This window comes from Trachymyrmex septentrionalis, unplaced genomic scaffold (genome assembly GCF_001594115.1).
Source record: "Trachymyrmex septentrionalis isolate Tsep2-gDNA-1 unplaced genomic scaffold, Tsep1.0 scaffold37, whole genome shotgun sequence".
Lineage (NCBI taxonomy): Eukaryota > Metazoa > Arthropoda > Insecta > Hymenoptera > Formicidae > Trachymyrmex > Trachymyrmex septentrionalis.
Genome location: NW_017305536.1, coordinates 6,589,627 through 6,601,118, shown reverse-complemented (window position 1 = coordinate 6,601,118; position 11,492 = coordinate 6,589,627). Strand labels below are relative to the sequence as shown.

The 11,492-nt window shown below is 36.1% G+C and overlaps 1 protein-coding gene across 6 annotated transcripts in view; it reads left to right on the top strand.

Moving 5' to 3' along the window:
* LOC108750610 (RNA binding protein fox-1 homolog 2-like) overlaps nt 1-11,492 on the top strand; it is a 304,555-nt gene that overhangs the window by 136,678 nt on the left and 156,385 nt on the right. For 5 of the 6 annotated variants that reach the window (XM_018490164.1, XM_018490161.1, XM_018490160.1 and 2 more), the window contains exon 1: nt 3,336-3,511. The exons of the other annotated variant lie outside the window; for it this stretch is intronic. In XM_018490164.1, coding sequence (XP_018345666.1) covers nt 3,500-3,511 — 12 coding nt within the window. In that variant the 5' untranslated portion in view covers nt 3,336-3,499. Of the gene's footprint in view, nt 1-3,335; nt 3,512-11,492 lie in introns of those variants that run through there. 6 annotated transcript variants of the gene reach the window in all.

The following is an 11,492-nucleotide window of genomic DNA, read 5'->3' as shown; positions in this document are numbered from 1 at the left end:
AAACTCATATAAACTTAAAAAATGTGATAAGCTTTTAAAAGTAGAGATTTCAAGCTTTAAAACCCTTTTTTTAAATTTGAATTTCATTCATTATTGACGAAGATATTGTATATACAACTTTGAGCTAAAAAATACGCGATGACTTTTTACTCAACCTAATATTTAAATATACACGGAAAGGGCGATCTTGCTGAAACGTCTCTAAAAATTTAGTTAGATACAGATCTGAAAATAATATTGTTGGACCAGCAAAATAATTACGACTGGTTGCTAGAATGTCAGAACTTTTTGCAGCATTGTTCATCATGCTTGAGAGTTTTACGTATAATTATTTTGGTGGGCCAACCAAACTATTTTTAGATTTATATCTAAAGTGATTACTCAATTTGGTTTTTTTTTTTTTTAATAACGTTTATCTTTAAGAAAGAATATTTTCTTGATAATCATATTAAAATATACAAATTTGAGAAAGAATTTATTATTATGTATTAAAAATAATTTATTTTTGAAGAATATTATAAATTTGTTCGAAGAAGTGATTTTATATAATAAGCAAATTGAATTTGATTTATTTTATTAATCTTATTTGACGCGTATTGAACTTACTAGGATTTAGAATATATTTTGTATAAATTTAACGCTTATAGTGAATGAGTTATATGATTAGCGGATATATGAACTTTTGAAATGTTTAAAATAAGTAATTATTACTTGCGATATGTATTTTTCTGTGTATACAGAAAAATCATTTTTTTTTCATGTGAGTTTTACTTACAAATTAATACTTTTTTCTACAACAAATCGAAAATATTTAAATTCTTTATTATAATACTTAATATTTAAGCATATATAGAACCGATTAATTTGAATAAATTATTTATCTGTAAAATTATTTTCTATAAAAGTATATCATGTGAGGTATACATGTATAGTATTGTATAGTTACACACGTTGGACGTGAGTAATTAATTATCTTTGATGACTTGTAATGTTGGAGGAACGTTAAGTATTTCATTCAATAAAGTTTAAACCACCAGGAGTTGGTAAAATTTTGAGAGTCCATTAGATGGATAATCCATGGGGATTATACGAGAAGTTTTGTTAAGGCGGTACATACAACTCGCGCGAGTGAAACACGGATTATGGAACCGACGCGGCTTATTCTCACGTTGAAGTGATCGAGAGCACTGTGGATTAAGCTTGTAGATGAATGAAGAAGGTCACGTCGCGCGCTTATCGGAAGAGATCAGGAAAAGAATGTGAGCGGCATTAAAGGCATTAAAGCAATAATGAGCATGTCGTTGATGTGCGGCCCGAGAAGACGATTAACGAAGACGAGTAACGAGCGGTGAACAATTTTGCAATCGTGTGTAATTGCTTGGCTTCGAGCACGTTCCTAGGAAATCGTGAAAGTAAACGAGGAACCGATTACCGCCCACCCGATGAGCATCTTTGCACCTTTCTCTGCTGAGTATCATCTCCGAGAACAATTCATAATGAATCGAAATCTTCGTGACTATTTCAGATTGTTTCCAATTTATTCCCTGTGCGTGTTTACGTGCTAAAAAGAAATTTAAATACGTTTAACAACAAATTAATATTCAAATAATGGACAATTGGAAGTAATAACTGCGCGGTAATTCTAGTTTATAATGCAGAAAAAGTGTTGAGTGAATTATCAAAATTATATAATTGTACAAAATACTTTTTACTTAGTTACATAAATATACATTTACGAATTAAAACATATCATTGTGTTGATAGAAAATGTTTCAAATTTAACAACTATTCAGAAGAGCATCTTTACATTTCTGAATTGGAATGTTTTAAGTAATTAGGAAAGTGGATATCCAATTTCTGTAACTTCGCTTTCAATACAATTGTAATACGTAGTATAATTATACATTAAATTTATATTATAGGTATTTAAATTTTGAAAGCTTAACAAAATTTTAAGGAATTACTATAATTGTATATTAAATACAATTTCAATATGTAATTGTGTTATATAATTATAATGTATTCTTTAAAATCATGTTTTCAAAATTCGAATATCGCAAATCTGATATAATGTAAATTTTATGTATAATGTGAATTATATGATATATATTTTATAATGTATAAATTGTATAACAATTAATTATAATTGTAAAATGCATTATATAATTATAATGTATGTTTTTAAATTATAAATTTGCAAAATTTGAACGTTTAACTCTAGTACTGTGTAAATTTAATGTTTTGTCAGAGTGTGATAAACAAATGAATAATAAGTGTATTATTTTCCTATAAAAAAATATTAGTTTTTGCGGTCGATTTTCTTTTATTATCTCATACATGCTAATTTTTTACTTCTATTCCTTTTCTATCAATACAATAATAATATTCGCATAATACTACATTGTTTGTGAAATAGTAAAGGCACATCTCTGCAAAAACTGGTTTTATCTTTCATAAATTTTTTATTAGAAAACGAGAAAGTTGCAGTAATAAATATCAGAAGTAGTCAGATAGAAAAATTATTTTTATCAATATTATAATAGCAATACTCGTGATGCTTTTCCGATGAATGATTACTAAATGTGGGCACGCATGAGTAAATACAGGATAAGTAAGGATAACGTTTGCCGAAATGGGCTTTAATTAACCGCGGCGCTCAACACATGCGTTCCGATCGAGCGCTCGATTCTCGCCGCGGTTCGCGGAGCGACCGCGGGGCGGCGCTGTCGGCGGCGTGGCTGGTGGCGCTAGTTGTCAATGGCGCCGGTTGATAGCGGGATCGTTGTTAGTCACAGCGGGACCACGTACGGTGGCGGTTGTGGAGTTAGAATCGTCAACGGTAAGGCAGACAAAAGGAGAGAAACGGGGCGATCGCCGAGTGGACATCGAGGGTAGGACTGGAACAGCCGAGTGCCAAGAGAGGAAGGTGACGGAACACAAGCCGAACGAGCGTTTCGGCATATGGTGTAAACGCGCTCGATTTCCCGACAAGTAAACGCGTAAAGCCCTCTCGTTGCCGTCGTCGTCGCCGCCGCCACCGTCGTTTCTCGAACGTGCGCTATAATTCGGTGCGTGGGCTCCCTGAGAACTTGTGCGCGCGCGCGCGCGTGTGTACCTCGCGTGTGTTTTCGTCGTTCGCGTTGAGTGCGATAGCCTGAGGAAGGTGGACGGTAAACGTCCGTTCGCCGTCGCCTGGTTTTCCGTTTTTGTGTTTTTAACGTCGTGCCGTCGCACTGTGCACGGCGAAGAGACGTGCTGCTGCCAAGCAACGCGTAGTGCATCCAACTGCGGAGAGATAAAGAGAGAGAGAGAGAAAGAGAGATAGGAGTGCCAGTTGGAACAAAAGGAAGAGGAGGAGGAGGTGGAGAGGAGGATACGGTGGAGGTGAACGGGGGGGAGGCAGTGGTGCGGAACGACGGATTTGTTTTCTTGCACAACGGTGGAGCAAAACGGCCTCAAACTGTGGGGCTCTGGGGCGTTTTTCCTTCCTCCGCAAGGGATGTACTACCCTGTAAGTGTTTATTACACGTCACTGTTAAAAACAGCTAGATGCGAGGCGAGTGATAACGCGATCGCGGCAGGAGGCGTCTCTCTCGCTACGGCCACGCCGCGGCTCTTAAATAAATCAACGGCTGCGTGCCGACTGCACGTTCCCTCGTCCGTCGCTTGCACGAGGCTCTCCGACTGCCGACGTCGAAGCGTCGGTTCGATAGAAGGCGTCGGATCGGCGGACCACGCTTCTCCGTCGGCGCGTTACCCGCGCCGCACCGTCAGCCCGTCACTCGCCGAGAGGCGAGGAACGACCGGGCGAAGTGGCGGGAATAGCCGACTTCTAAACGGCTTCTTTTCAATTCTTCGAAATGAATTTTTCCAAAGACTAAAATCTCGTATCTTTTCAAGTAAGATTAAATCCAAGAAATTTGGAGTGTTAATTTTAATTCTTTCGAGTGAAAAAAATTTCATTCAACTTTCTTTTCACCGGGAGTGGCAGAATTTTTATTCTTTTCTAGGAAGATTCACCCTTGAAGAATTTTGAAGAAAAATTCTTTTTCCTATTCTTAGATCCAATCCACGTGGCTTGAAAAATGGCTCCCGAAAAATTGGAACAGAGATAAACATATATTGTAGTCGGACAAAAAGAGAAAGCGAAAATTTCGAGTGCAAAAAGTGCAAGCAACGCCAACGGAGCTTGGCGTGTCTGTCGGCTTGAAGATCCGCTAGGATTTTTCGGCAACGTACGAATCCGTTGCATCCACGCGTGAGATATACCCTAACGCGACGATCCGTCATTGTCAATTAATAATATGGTTTATTTTCCCTCCTCCGTGTAGAAGCGCGCTCGAGTGTTTCTGTAATTTTAACACGTGGCTTTTTTCCAATCGGCACGACGGCGCGGCGCAACTCTCATCGATCCAACTCGTGTCTGTCCTGCCGGATTGCCTTCGCGTCCTTTTCCTTTCTCTCTCTCTTTCTCTCTTCGACTCCTCTCTCTCGCCGCTTCCTCGTCGCGCCAACGCGGGCGACGGACAAGACGCACGAAATCGCGTGATCGTCGAGAGAACCTGACGGCAAATGTCCTTGAGCGTCGTTGGCGTCCGCTGTCCTCCCGGCTGGTGAATCTTTGTTTCGTGGTCTGGATTACAGTGTTGTAGGTTACGTTTGCCTCTGCGCCCACGAACGGGAAAGCGAGAGATAGACGGTGGGAAAGAGAGGGAGAAAGAGAAAGGGAAAGGACGAGGGAGCGTGGGAAAGAGCGAGAGAGTCGGGCTAGAGCTCGTTTTCGGACCGACGCGACGCGGCCGAAGAGAGAAAGAAAGAGAGGGGGGGGGGAGAGAGAGAGAGAAAGAGAGAGAGATGTAGACGCTTCGTTGTCGTCGATGGCGCACGGCTCGTTTTGTCGAAACGAGCACAGATTTTCTTTGATTTATTCCACAATGAGAGGAACGTCGTTGTCCTATGCGACGCATTGCGTCGCGTCGCGTCGCGTCGGCCGAGTGAAAGTAAAATAGCCACGTAGCGTCTGCGACGAGCATGCGGTAAATTAAAACCTTGGTAAACAACGTTCCAAAATAGTCCGCGAGGTTAATGATAACGCTTGAATGTTTTTTGATGCTAATGACACGTTATCTTATTTATCTTTATATTTTGATACAAAATTCTTATTAGAGTAAGTGTGAAGAACATGTATCGTTGGGAATATTACAGCGTTGTCGTACTTTATTCGAATATTAATTAGTGTATATTCTCAGATTTTATGAATTGGGATGAATTTTCCCATAAATATGATGGGAAATTATTTCAAAACAAGTCCCTCACTTAGAATTAATAATGTAAGTTTAATGAGAAAACGTAATAGTTTGTCGATAACAGAATCGAATAGAATGGAACTAATAAAATAATTTATTTTTCTAGAGCAAAAATAGAACGTGTAATAAGAACGAGGCATTCATTCAATGATACTTCAAAATTGAACGTATTTTTTAAATAAATACGTGTATTATATATCGTAGACTGTTTAGTTTATATTTAAAAAATCGTATAAACGAAGGGAACATGTACGGTTGGAATATTGCACTGTACCACGGCTTTATCTGAATGTAAATTAACGTTTATTCGAGCATTTATTCCTACACGGAGAGTACGATGTTGCCGAAGTATCTAAAAATTCAGTTAGGTACAAATCTAAAAATAATTACTTTGGGCTATCAAAATAATTATATCGGACGCTTAAACGTAGTTACTAGAATGTCCAAACTTTTTGCAGCATTGTTCATTATGCTTGAGTTTCCCATATAATTATTTTGATAATTTAACAAAGTTATTTTTAGATCTGCATCTACCTAATTTTTAAATACTTCAGCTAAATCGTCCTTTCTGTACAAGATTTATGAGCATGACAATGAGAACGAGACATTTATTCAATGATCTTCGGAATTTGACATATTTTTTTTCTAAATACTTACATATCTATCATAGATATGTACAGATATAGGTAGATCGTGTAAATGACAAATATGCAGTTTGGAAAAAAAAAAAAAGAAAAACGGAATAAACGGGGTTATTTCGCTTTCTCTGCCGAACATACCTTCAGCAAAAATTTGCGCAATTTTTAACATATCTCCGTTATCGATATATTTTAAAATAACGTGTAACTACAGGCGTCTGAAATTTGTGTTGGAGCGAGGGTAACGTGAAACGAGCACGCGTATGGAATGAGAAGCTTTTGTTCAGGCTTCGGCTGCGTTCGCGCGTTATTTTTGTAAACGCGTTTCCTATATGCTTCAGCGCAGGTAGACGCTCTAAAACGGAGAGGAATACCGGCTTTTCCAGACCGAAGCCGGCCCGAACGGTCCCGGGTCCCCGCGTTCGTTCGAAACTCTCGAAAGGTAGGACCCTCCCCTCTCTTCTCCTTTGTGCGCACAGTCGTCGGTAGGAGATTGAATTTCGCTCACAATGAAGCCAACCTTTTTCTTTTTGCCCTTGGTAGGCTGTGTACAACATTTGGATGTGAATCCGTCGTTAGTTCCACGAGAGAACTATCCAGAACTGAAAGATCAAGTAAAACGGCGATCTACGACGAGATTTTAAGGCATAAAAACTTAAAGAAGCTAGCTTACTGGAGTATCTAAAAATTTAGGAGAGAGATATAAATTTGAAAAATAATTTTGTTGGATTATCTAAATAATTCATCTAAATGATGTAGGACGATCAAACGGTTGTTAGAATGAAAACTTCTTGCAATTTTCCTTATTGTACTTGAGATTCCTATTTCGATGATTCAACAAGATTATTTGTATCTAACTAAATTTTTCAATTAGCAAAATCGTTCTTTTTTGTAAACTTTAAGCCGTAACCCGTAAGAAATTATGACCGATCTCTTCAACTATGATTGGTCAGTTTCTCAAACCTTAAGTTTTATGCTTAAAAATTTCATTGTAAATGTCACTTTAGAAATTGGATCACGTTCTGAAATTTCTAGAATATATGCTGGACGGAATGCTTAAGATAGAATAAGACAAATATCTATACATTCAAAGCCTTTTAGCCACGATGCTAGAAATCAGAGCCGAGATCTTGGACGGAGAAAGAATTGACCAATCGCATTGGTCCTGTGATCGAATAGGTCAAATGTGATTTGTTAATTCTTTCTCTGTCCGAGATATCGGAGTGATTTGTGATTTCTAGCATTGCAAGCATTAGATTTTTGGCCCAGTTTTCCATTTTCTGGTCAACTTGTGGGTAGACTTAAGCTGATGATGTAAGAATTGTGTTTTTAGCTACGTTTGATCACTAAGCTGATAATTTTGTAGGGTAACTTCAAAAGATACTACAAAACCATCAGCTTAGTTAAACATAGCTAGAGGAACACAATTTTTGCATTATCATTAAGTTAAATGACCTTACGTTTGAAAAACTAGAAGTAAAATGAAAAACGAACCTTATTCTACATTGAAAAAAAAATTTAATACGTATTTCTTTGAATAATACTAAGCAAACAAACTCACATTGAATAAATATTTACTGGAAAAAAAATAATTAAACCAAATTAACAGTTTTTGTACCAAATAAGTATATATTTACATTTTGTAAATATATATAAAAATGTTCAAACAAATATTCATTTTTTCAGTGTATTTTATGTGTTTCTTTCATTCTATCTTAAGCATCTTAATACGATAGATTAATCAAAAGTTATCTAAACGACAACTTGGATCAATTCTTTATACTTGAAGTTGTCCATTCGAAATCGAAATTTCGTGTCGTGTCCGCCCCGAAAACCGAGGAATCGAGGAAAAGAATGCGATATTGATTATCTGTATATGTATACTACATCGAGTCTCGTAAAACGATCGATCGTTTGGAAAACGCAATGTCGCGCGACAAATCGACACCGCACGCAAGGACTCGATTTCTCGCGAACCGAGAATCTCTTCGCGATCTCGGGGAAGGTAAATCAGGGTCACGCGCTGGCAGAATATTGCATTTTGCAAAACGACAATTGTAAACACTTCCGTCCCGGCTTGTTTCTCTAGTTTCGCCTTCAACATCACGTTTTTCCAAGCGACTTGGATTTACACCGCACAGAAAACGATTTAGCATATTTTTTATTAAAAACATGCAAAAAAAAAAGCGCTGACGTATAATTTCCATTTTTTTTTTCCCCTTCACTTTTTAGTCTTTTCCCCTTCTGGCGAGTAAAATAATTCTCGTCGTGTGACAAAGTACGCTATATAATTGCGCGCCCAGTCGTTTGCGTCGGCTGCAATAAATCTTGCATGTGTGTTACACCTTACACCGCAAAATAATTTGAAGCAGGGAGTACATGTATATATCTCTCGTTGCTTCCTCGGTCGCTCCTTTCTATCTTGTCGTAGGGCAACGGAACCGAGCACGTGTTTTTCTTACGTACACCGTCGCGGTGCGTGTTGAAACAGTGTTCTCTTACAACGCCGTATTGCGTCACGTTGTCATATAGTAGCGTGTTAGCCGGGTAGCCAATGTTTTGCTTTTTGCGCGGGACAGGTTTTTACCCAGCCGCAAATCAGGTGACACGCTGAGAAATCGATCAATTGATCATTTGACTTGTCCTCGCGATTTGTGACCGACATGATCCAACCCGATTGACATTTTTCATGTGGTAAACCAGCTTGAAATCAATATATTATCGCACGGATAAATAGATACTGTATTAATTTTACTGTGAAATTAGAACTATCATTTTTCGATGCGTATTTGCAAGATGAAGGAAATTTTTACGTTTTATGTATTGCGTGTAAAAACGAGAGTCCGCTAAATTTGTAAAAATGTTTTAAGATACAGGAGGATAAACAAAATAATATAAATATACTATTATATCTGGAAAATATACTATACATATTTTATTATTAATAAGAGGTCAGTTTTGAAGAACAAGATGAGAAACAGATCTCCAATATTTGTTATTAAGAGTTCTTCATAATTAAGAGTTCTCTTTAGAAAAATGGTGTAACAATGTATGCACTGCAGCAGTTGTTACTATTCAAACATGACATTATTCCAATAAAAATAAGATCTGTATTAACCCGTGAATAGTGACCTGGTTTTTTTACGTAAACAATCTTGGTTTTATGCCCCAATTAAAATCACCGTTAACAACATATTGTATATTATTGATTATTTTCCGGTTTGTTTGAGGATGTATAGATTTAATCACAATTTTTTGAAAAAAAAAAAATGAATAGAAACCAAACAAATATTCAATGAAATTAGCTCGTTAATTGACAGTATCTTTAAAAAATAAAAATGTAAAGTAATATGACGCTTTTTTATTATATTTCGATGAAATTGCGTATTTAAAGGTTCGTGAAGAAGAATATTCCCGGGTTAAAGATAAATGATAAGCTAATTTGTTTTATTAATAAAATAAGTGGTTATATTTCCCAGGTGTTTGCATAATTTTGTTTGCTTTCTATATATTGCGTTATAACATGTGAAATATGTGCGAGGGAAAAATATTAAGTCGGTTTTTAATATTTAAATGAAAACATTTTGTGGATTAAAAGATTAATTTTTTAGTTCGATTCTAAGACCGACGTTATATTAAAAAAATTGAATTTGACATTACGTGGTTTATGCGACAGCGATGAGCAACGTTAATATTAGGTGATACACGACTATAAATACTGATATATTGCGGATAGATGACACGGTTCTAACGTGCCGGCGCCGTTATTGACTGAAAAATTGATTTATGGGTCAAGTGTCAATTGTTCTCCAATATAGCATGTTCGAAAAGTTAGCTTTTGTATTGGTGATGCGCCACGTTTGATCAATTTTCATACGACTCTCTGTATTGCTTCCGTATAGAAATGCCGACATGCAGTTTTTGCGAGAGATATATATGCCTCGCATTTGAATTGTCGCGTATATTCCCCTCGTGCAATGTTTCCGTTTCGCGTAGTCTTTTTTTTTTTTTTTTTTTGTCAATGCATATTTCAGAATATAGGTCGGATCTAGTTATTTCCAGCCAATAATCTCTCGATACTTTACTTCGAACGGTATCTTTGTTTAACCTTTCTTCGGTGCTCCTTACAAAAGCGGCTACGAGATTCAAAGGGGTGTTTCTTTACAAAGCGGCAATATTTTCTATGCATTATATTTTTTTCAGAGAGAAAAGTACAAGTCGTACGATAAAGCTATTTTTACAATGCTAATGCTGCATAATAAGTAAATATGTACGATCATAAAATCGTCTTTCTTTATATCGTAATATTATTCAATGTAATTAATTAAACGTTTTTGTGACGATAACTCGTGACTTTTTGCATATAATACTTTTTGTGGAAGACAGTAATGATTATAAGCTTAAGTAACATCGCTTAAATTTACTTTCAATTTGAAAGTAGATAATATTTTCTCTTTTTATTTTTTACTATTTATGTTTTTGTGGCGTCAATGCTGTGCTGTCCATGATATTCTCAGCACGTGCTTCTCACATTAGGAGCATCTCTTTTCCTTGGCTAACCGCGCATCTCGTATTCACTCAATATTCGTTTGCATGGCACGTGTGAAACGCGTGACGCACTTCACCCGTAACGTCTCTGCTTAATTTTTTGTTTCAGCACCGCGCGATCGACTCTTAAAAGAATTCTCTTTACCGTAAAAATAAATAAAAGTCGGAAGAAAAAGGTGAATAATTCGCTCTTTATCGCGACTGCTAAAGTTAGACACACACACACACACACACACACACACACACACACACACACACATGTTAATTTTTATAAAATTTTTTATTGTAAATAATATATATATTTTTTATGAACATTCTTATATTTACGTAATATAGTGGAATTAATTTTCAATTCCGTTTTATTTCATCTTTCTTTTTATATTTTAACTTACTATGAAGACTATTCTCTTATTGTGGCTTATATTTAATGTTAATATTCTTTTTTAAATTTTTATTCGCTACTTTACTTTCGTACTTATTTGCGAACACACTGTATGGTTCAAATCAAGCGTGTTTAATTTGTATAGTACGAAACATCTTGTATGCATTGAGTGTCGCGTGCGAGAACTCTTGGAACTTTTTGAAAGTTTAGAAAGTGGTGAACTATTTTTATATATTCTTTCCAACAGTATCGAGTTATGTATCATAAAACGGCGCCATTGCAAGAATAAAGTATACCTAAACGTTATCGTTAATCTCACAATTATAATCTACGCTATTAACACTTTTATATTGATCGAAAATGTTTTTGTACCGAAATATTCTTTTCAATTATTAATATTACCTGATTTGCTTTAAATCTTTCAATATGATTAAATTTCGTAACGTCGGTATTTGCTAATAGGGATTAATTTTTGCTTGCAAGATGACATCGATGAGAAGAACTCTCGATCTTTTTGCAAATAAAAAATACATTTTTTAATTTCAAATTAATAAGCGCATATGATTTTCATTAAGCAATATTAGGATTTATTTACAAGAGTCTATTTGAATTTTATGT